At 44.8% G+C, this 13,263-nt stretch overlaps 1 protein-coding gene across 1 annotated transcript; it reads left to right on the top strand.

The window, feature by feature from the left end:
* Positions 1-1,790: 1,790 nt before the first annotated feature.
* On the top strand, positions 1,791-12,466 carry C1H11orf97 (chromosome 1 C11orf97 homolog). The gene is made up of 4 exons (XM_008174381.4): positions 1,791-2,046; positions 4,067-4,171; positions 9,829-9,954; positions 11,065-12,466. The coding sequence occupies exons 1-4, from the start codon at positions 1,941-1,943 to the stop codon at positions 11,067-11,069; spliced, it is 342 nt and encodes a 113-aa protein (XP_008172603.3). The 5' UTR covers positions 1,791-1,940; the 3' UTR covers positions 11,070-12,466.
* The last annotated feature ends 797 nt before the right edge of the window (positions 12,467-13,263 follow it).

Raw genomic sequence — 13,263 nt, 5'->3', positions numbered from 1 at the left:
GCTGTACGTGATGGCCAGTGGTGTTCTGTTATTTTCCTTGTTGGGCCTGTCCTGTAGTAGGTGATTTCTGGGTACCCGTCTCGCTCTGTCAATCTGTTTCCTCACTTCCCCAGGTGGGTATTGTAGCTTTAAGAATACTTGATAAAGATCTTGTAGGTGTTTGTCTCTGTCTGAGGGATTGGAACAAATTCGGTTGTATCTTAGGGCTTGGCTATAGACAATGGATCATGTGATGTGTCCTGGATGGAAGCTGGAGGCATGTAGGTAAGTATAGTGATCAGTAGGTTTCTGGTATTGGGTGGTGTTTATGTGACCATCACTTATTTGCACTGTAGTGTCCAGGAAGTGGATCTCTTGTGTGGACTGGTCCAGGTTGAGGTTGATGGTGGGGTGGAAATTGTTGAAATCCAGGTGGAATTCTTCAAGGGCCTCCTTTCCGTGGGTCCATATGATGAAGATGTCATCAATGTAGCGCAAGTAGAGGAGGGGCACTAGGGGACGAGAGCTGAGGAAGCGTTGTTCTAATTCAGCCATAAAAATGTTGGCATACTGTGGGGCCATGCGGGTACCCATAGCAGTGCCACTGACTTGAAGGTATAAGTTGTCCCCAAATCTGAAATGGTTGTGGGTGAGGACAAAGTCACAAAGCTCAGCCACCAGGCGTGCTTTGGCCTCATCAGGGATACTGTTCCTGACAGCTTGTAGTCCATCCTCATGTGAAATATTGGTGTAAAGTGCTTCTACATCCATGGTGGCCAGGATGGTGTTTTCAGGAAGATCACCAAAGCATTGTAGATTCCTCAGGAAGACGGTGGTGTCTTGAAGATAGATGGGAGTGCTGGTAGCATAGGGTCGGAGGAGAGAGTCCAAATAGCCAGATAATCCTGCTGTAAGAGTGCCAATGCCTGATATGATGGGGCGTCCAGCGTTTCCAGGTTTATGGATCTTGGGTAGCAGATAGAATGAATACCCCTGGTCGGGGCTCTGGGGGTGTGTCCATGTAGATTTGTTCCCGTGCTGTAGCCAGGAGGAGGTGTGCGTTTAATTAATTTATTTTCCCCAAATTATTATTTCTTTAGATTGTAATAGTGCCTCAAATGTGCTAGGGACTTTCCAAAGGCAGGGGAAGACCCAATCCCTGCCCCGAAGAATGTACAGTCTAAAACAGGGGTTCTCAAACTGGAGGTCGCAACCCCTCAGGGAGTCACGAGGTTATTACATGGCGGGTTGCCAGCTGTCAGCCTCTACCCCAAACCCCGCATTTATAATGGTATTAGATATATCTAAAAGTGTTTTTAATTTATATGGGGGGGCTCGCACTCAGAGGCTTGCTATGTGAAAAGGGTCACCTTTTGAGAACCACTGGTCTAAACAGCCAAAGGAAGAGGCTGGAACTGGTGTTTTCCATAGCTCCTGCTGCCCCTGTCACTACTTCAGGTGGCCATGAGGCGGGCGAAGCAGGGGAGCAGGACTCATGTTACGTTGCTAGGTTTACCACTGGGTGAACTTGAGCCACGCTCTTGGCCTCCCTTCCCCACCGACCTCGGGCAGGGGCCGGGTCGGGGAGGTGACTCTGGCTTGCAGCAGCCTCGATCTGGGAGACCCCGGGGTGAAAAGTGCGAGCTAAAGGAGCCAGGCTGGTTAATGAGCCGCCGTAGCAGACAGCGAGGGGAGAGCGGCGCCCGCCCGCCCGCGCAGGGCCAGGAACCTTCGCCTCCCCATCCGCTCCCCCCGTCACCCGGGCGGCGCCCTGCGGGCTGCTCGGCCCGTCTCCCCGCGCCTCCGCCCAGGGGCCCAACGGCGCCCGAGCCGCGCCCCGAGCCCCTGCCGCGCTGCTGTCCCCGGGGCTGCCGCTCCTCCCTCCCCCGCCCCTGAGCTCCTATGGCAACCGGCCGGCGCGTCCCGCAGCCGGGCTGGGCGCGGCCGGCAGAGGCGGCGGCATGAGGGAGGCGGCCGGGGAGCAGCAGCAGCAGGAGCCGGCGCCCGGGGAAGCGGGAAACAGCGTCTGTGCGGAGCCGGCGGGGAGCGGCCACTGCAGCCAGCCCTGTGAGTGATGGGGTCGCCCCGCCACCCTGCCCTGGGGCGTCCCGGCCCCCGTCCGTCCCCCTGCAGGGGCCCTGCCCTGGGGTCCCAGCTCCCATCCATCCCCAGCCCTGGGGTGTCCTAGCCCCCGTCCAGTCCCCTGCAGAGGCACTGCCCTGCCCTGCCCTGGGGTCCCAGCTCCCATCCACCCCCCTGCAGAGGCACTGCCCTGCCCTGCCCTGGGGTCCCAGCTCCCATCCACCCCCCTACAGGGGCACTGCCCTGCCCTGCCCTGGGGTCCCAGCTCCCATCCACCCCCCTACAGGGGCACTGCCCTGCCCTGCCCTGGGGTCCCAGCTCCCATCCACCCCCCTACAGGGGCACTGCCCTGCCCTGCCCTGGGGTCCCAGCTCCCATCCACCCCCCTACAGGGGCACTGCCCTGCCCTGGGGTCCCAGCTCCCATCCACCCCCCTACAGGGGCATTGCCCTGCCCTGGGGTCCCAGCTCCCATCCACCCCCCTACAGGGGCACTGCCCTGCCCTGCCCTGGGGTCCCAGCTCCCATCCACCCCCCTATAGGGGCACTGCTCTGCTGTCATGTCTCATCTCCCCATCCATCCCCCAGCAGGGCTGCTGCCCTGCCCCACCCCTGTGGTCACATGCCTCATTCATCCTCCCTGCAAAGGGCACTGTCCTGCCCCAGAATCCCATCTCACTATCCATCCCCCTTCAAGTGGGACTGCCCTGCCGTGGGGGTCCCATCTCCCCATCCATTCCCCAGTAGTTGGCACAGCCTTGGCCCTGGTGGTGTCACCCCAGCCCTCTCCTGTGTGTGTGTGTGGGGGGGGTGTTTCACCCCATCTCCAGTCCTCATTGTGGGTGACACTGCCTCCCCATGGGTTCCAAACACCCCATCACTCTCCAGGAATCACTATCCTTTCCCTAGTATAGTAGTTCTCAACCTTTGATCCATGAACCCCTGATGGTCCACAGACTATGTTTAAGGATTCCATGAATGACTTAGACTGAAAAGTGACTGAATCTGTTCAACTATATGTACAGACAATAGATTTTCAAAGGGGTCCCAACCTCCATTTGAAATATTTAGGGATCCGCACATGAAAAAAGATTGAAGACCACTATCCTAGTGGTCTCCCCCCTTCCCAGCTCATCCTTTCCTGCAGTGCCTTTCCTTGGGGGAGTCTCCCCACATCTCCCTGAAGGTCACCACACTATTCCTGTGTAGTCTCTCCTGCCCCTTAACCCTTCCTCCTATGGGTCTTTTCCTACCCCATCCCCACCCTGTAGTGAACAGTAGCTTTCCCCAGCAAGTCTCAGACATCCCCACCCTGCCGAGGACACGGTCTTTTCCTTGGGCAGGGGTGTGACCTGTCCATTTATGCTGGGTATCTCAGTGGGCTCCATCCCCCTGCACTGCCATTCCCCTGGGTTCTTCATGTGCTGGAACAACATCATGGGGTCATGGTACATGTACGCTGCAAATGGCAGCCCGTGACAGCAAGTCTCCGAGCCCAGATCTACAGACTGGATCGTCGAGTGCTAAAAATAATTGCAGCTCACTCAGACCCTGGGGAGCAAACGGGTAGGGGCTCTAGCACAAGCTGCAATGTCTACACAGCTGTTTTTAGCATTGTAGCATGAGCCTCACGAGCCTGAGTCTGTAGATCCCGGACTTCAAGACTCACTGCCACAGGCTGCTGTTTGCAATGTAGATATACTGTACCATAGTCTCAAAAGTTGCAGTGCCATGTCACGGTGGTTCAGTGAATCCACAGCACAGTCTTGCACTTTCTGAACCCTGCAAAGGTTTGCAGACAGTTCCCCTATGGCCATAATATTGGGAGCCACAGTACCACCCAAGCTTGGAATATCTGGGCCTGACTGCATACCACTGGATATCTCTAAATGATGAGAAGTGGGAAGGGGTATTAAAAACACGAGTAGAGCAGGATCAAACAAGATGTACATTGACAGTTTGGGGCTTTAAAGTAACCAATTTTTTGCAATATGTTTTGCAAACAGGGAAGAAATTTGTATATGTTGAGCCACCTAAGAGAGTTAAGGAAGTACTTGAAGAAGAGCTTTATTTTCGGAGAGATGGATGCCAAATTAAACATCCAGCTGCAGGTAATCTCTATAGTCAGAAAATGAGAAGTGTTTGTTTGGGAAATGGAATCTAAAATGCTGATGAGAGAATATGCTGAAAACCGGGTCAGTTCATTAAAGCAAAACCATGATGTTGATTATCATCCTTATGGGAATGTACAGAACTTGGAGAAATCCTTATGGCCCATTATTTGTTTCATCATTCTAAAACTTGGGGAACATACAGAGCACATAGAAGTCCAAGCAATTCATCAGCTTGACATTATAGCAATGTAGAACCTGGAAAAGACCATGTGGTTCAGTAATCTGATATTTATCAAATTTTCTTATCGCAAATATACCTGTTACCTTCTTGACACCATTGCACAGAGAAAATAGCTCTTTATCTTTATTTCTTAAACACTGAGTTCAGCATATTTCTAACTCCATATTTTATTAAATTAAATTGCAGCCACTGAGACCATGGATTTAGGAACTTGTCTGATTTGCTTGTGGTCATTCAAGAGGTTTATGCTACTCTTGAATTCCCATTTGACGTGTAATCGCAAGGGGCAGAAGAGTGTTTTAAAATATGACACCTAGACTACAAGAGGTAAAGAGATCTCTGCTTCCCAGTCAGCTCTGCAACTTGCCATTTGGGATATAAATGTTATTTTTAATGTATCGGTTTCCAGGACATTTCAGTCTTTCCATTGAGCAAATCAGACTGCTACAGAACCAGGATCTGCAGCAACTTTTTAGTGCTTGCATGGTCCCAAGGGTACTTTCTGGATAAGACCCAGAGTGAGTTTAAATAAATCCTATACCAGGTCTCAAAACATACCTTGAGTATCATTTTGTTCAATTAATATGCTCCAGTCTATACCTAGTTAAAATCATTTTAAGAACATATGATCCGTCTGTTTTTAAGTCACATGTTCAAAAACATATCCTTGTGGCTATTTTATTCTTTAAGATCTCTCCAGTCTTGATTTGTGTCTGCCTGAATCTATTAACAGAGTTTCCCAAATCCCATCATTTGAAACTAAAATTGTCCTGCACAAACAAGGCTACTGTTTCTTCTGTAGCATCCTGTCTAATGATTGTATATCACATAAAGAGGGTGCTTCTGTAATAGTCATTTTCTGGATAGGTTTCACTTATGCTACTGTTATACTGTACTTTTCCTTTTGATATATGACTTGGTTTTGTAGGATTAGATTTTTATCCGTAAATGTTGATTGCACTGTACATACAGAAACTGATAAAAAATATTTCCATTAATAATAAGCAAAATTTACCTATAGGCAAAGTAAGATAATGGTGTTAAAGAACTTATTAGAGCTTGATTTAAGAATATGTACTTTGATTATTTTGATATACGATGTTGACAATTTTGTCTTTTAACACCTATAAAGTAGGGCTGTCAAACGATTAAAAAAAAATTGCAATTAATCACAAGATTAAAAAATAGTTACAATTAAGTGCAGTTTTAATCACACTGTTAAACAATAATCAAATACCAATTTAAATTTATTATAAATATATTTGGATGTTTTTCTTCATTTTCAAATAATATTGTTTTCAATTATAACACAGAATACAAAGTGTACAGTCAGGGCCATCCTTACCCATATGCAAACTACGCAGCTGCATAGGGCACCAGGAAATTTGGGACCCAGGATTTCCTGCAACTGTAAAAATGCAAATCAGTAAAAATAAAAACATGGTTAAAAACAAATATTGATATTATCCATCAAAATTATTTAAAAAAAAAATCTAATTCTGCCAAGCTTGTATGTGACCAAAAGCTAAATTCAGAGGTAAGTCTAAGAAGTATTTTCCATCTTCCCACTCCTCTAGATTCACTGTAACACAGGTTTTATCTTCACTGCAAAAAAGGTGTGTTTTTTACACTGAGAAAACTATGAGACATGACATAGGTAGTTTTACCTATAGCTATACCAATATAGCTACTCAAGTCCCTTGGGAACTAGCTATATTGAGTTAAAAACTACTAGGATTTTACACTCATGGCTATCGCAGCATAAAAACACAACCTTTTTTCCAGTAAAGACATGGGAGGCTATGTTTTCAACTCTCCTACCATACAGTTTGGTTGCTAAACATTAATCTTGTGTGTTCCCAATATACCCTAAATTCTCTTTCTGTGAAGAACATCCATACTTCCTCCACCCTGAATGGAGGCTTTTGGGCAAGAGTTCCTGACTCCTACCAAGTCCTTATTATTATGCAACATTACAATGGTCTGTGGACAAAGAGAGTGAGACCACTAATTTGCAGACTCAAGATCCAATCTTGCATTTCTTGCATACATACCCAATGTTCCTATTGAAGTCAGAATGAGTTTCGAGTGGGCTAGGAAGGCAAGTTTTTGCCCTCCAGGCATGAAAGTTTAAGAAGATCCATACTAATATACCAGATTGGGAATAAGGAAGGAGGGTGTTTGGCAGAAATCACTGAAACATTCTTGGAACATTTTGTTAGCTGATGTCACTAACTGGCTTTTAATTATTAAATTGCTTTCGAAATCTCCATTGACAACACTGAAAGGCATCTCAGCATATTTTTTTGTTGCTTGTTTAATTATTGTTTAACCTTTATATTACAGTTGTTTCATGACTATGAATTCCTACAGCTAAGCCCAGCAGATCTGACTGGTAGCTGATGTGAAGGATTATTGGTAAATGAAGCTTAAAACAGTTCCTTTTTGCAATCTGTTCTCTCAGGCTGTTTTTTTCCTGCCCAATGGGCAATTGCAGATTTGGCCAAACTCACAATGAATGCAAGAGCAGTTTCTAGAAGGTGAATGAATCTGCACCTACAGGACTTTGAGTCACCACATAATAAATATAAACCTCTTTATGGTTCTTCCACATTTTTACTTAATCCTTTTCAATGCCTCGTTTAACCTGCCTTTTATACATTAGTGAGATTTTGAATGTTTTCCGTCTAACTGTGAGAATCACACTGTCATCTAGCAATATTGCTGTCTAGCTGTGAAATGTTAGGTAGCATAAAATCATTGATGTTCGAGACGGAAAAGGCCATGTAGGTCATTCAGCCCATCTCCCCGCAGGTGCAAAATTGTACCTACAGTACATTTTAATCAAACATTTGCACAAACATTAAAACCAATGTGTTATTTTTGTTTGTTTTAAATGTTAGTTTTAAAATTATTTGATGAATCTATCATACCTACTTAGTTCATCCAGGAAGTCTGCTTTTACAGCATATCTACCGGGTCCATCCATTCATTCTGTAATGGAATCCATATATAAAGTGTATATGACACATTCGCTTCCCTTATGTAAATGGTTGTTTGAACAAACACATTAATGAGGTATCTGTCTGATTCCGCAACAGGCAGGGGCTAGTAAAATGCATTTAAATCCGCACAAGACCATTAGAGGATCTGATCCAGGAAAGTACTGAGAGTTCTCAACTACGAATGCACAGTATAACATGGGACTGGGTCCTTAGCTTTTAATAGGCTTATACAGTTAATTGTAATAGTGTCTTGATCCTCATACATAGTATCACAAAAGGCTTTTTCTTTAATCATTACAACATGCTCTTTAATATCGTCACAGTACTAGGGTAAAATCAGTCTGAATTCCCATTAATAAAACTCTTTCTACATGAGTTATTCCTTTTAAAAAAATCTCTCCAATCTTAAGGAGAGTTGAATTTTCTGTTATTTTAAAATATGCTTGCACCTGAGTTAATGTCAGTCTAAAAACCTTGTTCCTGTCTGCACACTCTCATCCTGATATTTCCTGCAGAAGCTCTTGATTTTTCAGGGGGCTGGATGGGCAATCATCTTTGATAAAAAGATTTTATCTTTAGATGGGAGAAGATATAGAAAGGCTGTTTCTATTGTAACATAAATCACCAGCACACTTGGAATTGAAAGGTACCCTTAATAGGGAGACAAGGTGGGTGAGGTAATATCTTATATTGAACCAACTTCTGTTGGCGAGGTCTGGTCTGTACTACAGACCTATATCAGTATAACTGTATCGCTCAGGGGTATGAAAAATCCACTCCCCTGAGCGACGTAGTTATACTGATTTAACCCTCCGTGTAGACAGCACTATGTCGGTGGGAGAACTTCTCCTGCTGACATAGCTACTGCCTCTTAGGGTGGTGGATTAACTATGCTGACGGGAGAGCTCTCTCCTGTCGGTATAGAGCATCTTCGTTAAAGTGCTACAGTGGCGCAGCTGCATTCAGTGCAGATGCGCCATTGTAGCGTTTTAAGTGTAGATTTGTCCTGAGAGACAAGCTATCAAGCTGCACGGAACTCTTCTTCAGGTCTGGAAAAGGAACTCCCAGAGTCACAGCAAAAAAGGTGGAATAGAGTGTTTAGCATAGTAGTTAGCCCATAGTATAAGGGACCATTCAAGCTAGAGTGGCCCATTAACACCTCTGCAGTCATAGTATAGGGGTTAGTGGGTTACAGATTGTTGTAATAAGCCATAAATCCAGCAAGGAGTCTGGTGGCACCTTAAAGACTAACAGATTTATTTGGGCATAAGCTTTCGTGGGTAAAAACCTCACTTCTTCGGCTGCATAGAGTGAAAGTTACAGATGCAGGCATTATATACTGACACATGGAGAGCAGGGAGTTACTTCACAAGTAGAGAACCAGTGTTGACAGGGCCAATTCAATCAGGGTGGATGTAGTTCACTCCCACTAATAGATGAGGAGGTGTCAATTCCAGGAGAGGAAAAGCTGCTTCTGTAGTGAGCCAGCCACTCCCAGTCCCTATTCAAACCCAGATTAATGGTGTTGAATTTGCAAATGAATTTTAGTTCTGCTGTTTCTCTTTGAAGTCTGTTTCTGAAGTTTTTTTGTTCAATGATAGTGACTTTTAAATCTGTAATAGAATGACCAGGGAGATTGAAGTGTTCACTTACTGACTTATGTATGTTACCATTCCTGATGTCCGATTTGTGTCCATTTATTCTTTTGCGGAGGGACTGTCCGGTTTGGCCAATGTACATGGCAGAGGGGCATTGCTGGCACATGATGGCATATATAACATTAATGGATGTGCAGGTGAATGAGCCCTTGATGGTGTGGCTGATGTGGTTGGGTCCTCTGATGGTGTCACCAGAGTAGGCAACGAGGTTTGCTACAGGGATTGGTTCCTGGGTTGGTGTTTCTGTGGTGTGGTGTGTAGTTGCTGGTGAGTATTTGCTTCAGGTTGGGGGTTGTCTGTAAGCGAGGACTGGCCTGCCTCCCAAGGTCTGTGAGAGTGAGGGATCATTTTCCAGGATAGGTTGTAGATCGTGGATAATTGTGGACAAACAACATCACTTGTCCCAAAACCTCAGCCGTACAGAATGCAATGCCATCCACAGCCTCAGAAACAACTCTGACATTATCATGAAAGGGGCTGACAAAGGAGGTGCTGTAGTCATAATGAACAGGTCGGATTATGAACAGGAGGCTGCCAGGCGACTCTCCAAGACCACGTTCTACAGGCCACTATCCTCTGGTAGTGTTCATCTGTAGTATATTATGTTGTTTCTGTTCATTACGTTGACCAAAGATATTTATTTTAAAAGTGGTTTATATTAATTCTTTTACAGCAGCCTAGGTGAAAAGTAAAACAACCCAAGCTAGAATGATCAGTTTTAATGGTATTATTCTAATAAATTATTAACAGTGGCTCTGGAAGGAATATGGAGTGTGAAAAGAAATTTCTCCGTTGGAGGCTTGAAGCCAGCATCACAGAACAGAAACAGTTTACTTTCACAGCCCAAGTACTATTCCAGGCACGGAGGAATAAGAAGTAAGAGACAGTAATCAGTAGATTTCAACTGTAACACCTCATTTTGCAACATTAGGATGACACTGTTTTATAATATTTTTTAACATTTCAACCAACCCCTTCTTTTCCTTCAGCAATAGCAGGGCACTAGGTTGCAGACCTTACATAGGAAAGCTGCTGAGTGCTGCTTTGTTGAGCCACCTTAAGCTCATGTGCTAAGGACCTTGCTTGAAGATGCAGAATACTTACTTTTTATTCATGTTGGTGGGTGGATTTCAATAGCTCTATGTGGATCCTGAGTCACACTTACTCTCCTGTCTTCATCGGAGTCAGAGTTTTCTTCAGGTCTTGGACTACAGTAACCCCCTTCCTCTGCACATCTCCCATTGGGGAGATATGAGGTTTGGGTGAGGTCTCAGTCATTTCCCTCTTTGTATGTTGGGAGGGTAGTGGGCAGCTTGGTGAGATTTCTCTTTTCCCTTACAATCTCCAAGGGGCCTCTTCAGTCCCATGGGCCTGTCCTCTCCCAGCTATGAGCATAGCACTCTCACTATGCCCAGCAGCTCTCTTCCTGAGGAATTTGTGGACTCTGTAGTGGGGAGAAAGCTGCCAAGCTCAGGGGCATACAAAGTTTATAAGGTCTGTCAGGACAGTGCTGTTAGGGCCAGGGGGAGCATGCAGAGTTCATACTCTCTGCATACTGTGTGGTTAAGTAGGGCGCCTCTTCACCAGGCTGGGGAGTGGGCACTCCAGGCAGGACTTGCTTCAGCTCTTCTGTTGCAGCTCTCTCCTCCTGCCTGGGCATGTGATTCTGTGATTAACCTATTAGTGATCCCCTAAGAACTCATTTTTGGGGGGCCCATAAATTGTTGGCTTACACACAGACATACACAGTATGTACAACTTATTTCCTCCCCAACCTCCACTGTTACTCTCCTTCCCTCAAAGGTCGCATGTTGTGCTGTGTGCAGTGCTCCACAGTGGATTTCAACACACTGTGCTCTCTTTGTCTCGTCCTGCTTCCTTACAAATATAAAATGTGCTAGAATTCTGAGGCAAAGGCTGTTTAAAAATATCCCCTGCCAAGTAAAATCTGTACTAATTTCTGTTTCCATATATTTTTTCCCCTAGGATAGCCCCAATGAAAACCAACATCTGTCTTTCTGGAGGACGTGGGTCAGGGCAGGCACCTCCATGTGTTACCAAACCTACGATTATTTTGTTCCAGCAAACTCAAAGTACCACAATATAGACCATGTATTATATTTTGTACAATAAAATAATAAAGCCATCTGTATTGGCACCTGATCAGCTCTAATGACAGAGCACTCCAGCTAGAAGGTGTTGAATGTGTAAAGGCGTGATTGCCAAACCTGTCTAGTTGCAGGCATTGGCAGGTACAGATCAGCCACTCAGGTTTATTGATGTTTTTTGACCTCAGATTAACATATTGGGCAAATAATCTTGTACTAAGGCCTCGGCTACATAGAAAAATTGTAGCAGTATAGTTAAAGTGGCACATTTCCCCTAGTGTGGATGCAGTTATAGCCATATAACGTGCTTATCCCAGTAGAACTTTTTTCCATATGGGAAGGGGCCTGGGGAATAAGCAATAGTGATATAAGACACCTTTATACTGGTATAACTGTGTCCACACTATAGGTTATACTGGTATAGCTATTTCAGTAAAATATCACACCCAATATCACATGCAATATAGGAGAGCGACAAGGGAGACCAAAGTAGGAAAGAGCAAAAGAGGAGGAATAAGGGGACAGAGGCAACCTAGGGGGAACAAGCAAGGTAGATAACAGGGGGCAAATAGGAGAGAGGCAAAGAAAGAGAGGGAGGTAGATGCTGCTTTTCAGGAGAAGGAAAGATTCAAATAAGAAAATTAAATAGAAATGAGGGAAAAGCAATAAAATGGATAAGAGAAGAGGAGGTTGGAAGAGGGAGAATCAAGAAAAGATGCCTAGAATGCGGACTTTAGTGAATTTCCTGTATTTATTTCTGCTGCTATATTTTATTGTCTTTCCTTGACATTTGTCTTGTGGCCTGAATTTTCAAAAGCAATTACGTTTTGGGTGCCCAACTTGAGACACCTTAGAGGGGCCTGGTTTTCACAAAATGCTGAGCACCTGCTCTGTCAAAATCTGGGCCCTTTTTGGTGTCTCCAATTGGCCGCTCCAAATCACTAGTCACTTCTGAAAATGTAGGCCTGTCCATCGAAAGTGTTGGGGAAAGTGATGGGGTCACTGTTCTGCTCAATTGTTACTGAACGTTGTATTTCTTAGTCACATGATATTACTGTAACATCCATGGCTGAGCTAAAAGGAAACCTGCATGTATCTTGGACAGCACATCAGTTAGGAACTTCACAATACAAGACGCATTTACCACATGTGAACAGTGAAATGTATTTGAAGGTAAAGTGTAATTAATGCTGGTATTTTGGCCCTCTTTTTGGCAATTTTACTGTAAAGTGATACCAATCCCTACAGCAAGATTATAAAACAATTGGCAATTGTTTTAACCACCTTTGTCTGGGCTCATTTATTGATGGCAGCATCGTGTAAGCCCAAAATTAAAAGATTGTGAATCAATATCTATCCTCATGTGTTAGAGACTAGAAATGGGCACCAGGTGTTGAAGAGAATAGAAAAGGGCACCAGGGAACCCAGAAATAATAAATCAATTAACTGCAGCCTTTAGGCATTATTACAGAAAATTCTCATTAAAAAATTCTCATTAAAGAAATGGTTAATGAGAAATCCATTACTTATTGATAGAAACAGTTACAGCATATTCCCAACTACTTGTGTCACGCTTTACTCCAGGTTGAATAACCTTTAGCCCTTATCCCAGAGTTTTCATCTTCAGAGAACTTCACAAGTATTCTCACAACACACTTGTGAAGTAAGCAAGTATTATTTTCATTTTACAGAGAGGGAAACTGAGGGATGTAGGGGTTAAGTGACTTGCCCGAGGTCGATGAGGGAGCTGGAGCTCAGGAGTTCCTGGCTCCTCATTCTCTGTGCAGACAGCTAGTCCACACTTTTCATGTGGCCTGGTCCTGAGAGGTGCTGGGCTCGTGCAGCTGCCATGCTCTTGCTCTTGTTAACCATCAGTTAACATAATGAACCAGACATGAGAATTTGCCTCTTTTCTAAGAGCAGAGTTGTTATTGTCTTCAGTTTTGCAGTAACCAGTGCTAAATTCCATATGAACATCTTCCTTTTTACCCTAACAGCCATATTACTCATCCACGTCCACATCACCTTGGGTCTTTTCCATACTAACCTGGCCCACCCTTAATCCAGCCAAAAAACT

Source organism: Chrysemys picta, chromosome 1 (assembly GCF_011386835.1).
Source record: "Chrysemys picta bellii isolate R12L10 chromosome 1, ASM1138683v2, whole genome shotgun sequence".
Classification (NCBI taxonomy): Eukaryota; Metazoa; Chordata; order Testudines; family Emydidae; genus Chrysemys; species Chrysemys picta.
This window is presented reverse-complemented; position numbering and strand designations above follow the sequence as displayed.

Coding starts and splice junctions, on each gene's coding strand:
- C1H11orf97 (XM_008174381.4), top strand. CDS start 1,941: ATGAGGGAGGCGGCCGGGGAGCAGCAGCAGCAGGAGCCGGCGCCCGGG. Junction 2,047..4,066: donor CGGCCACTGCAGCCAGCCCT/GTGAGTGATGGG, acceptor TTTTGCAAACAG/GGAAGAAATTTGTATATGTT. Junction 4,172..9,828: donor AATTAAACATCCAGCTGCAG/GTAATCTCTATA, acceptor AATTATTAACAG/TGGCTCTGGAAGGAATATGG.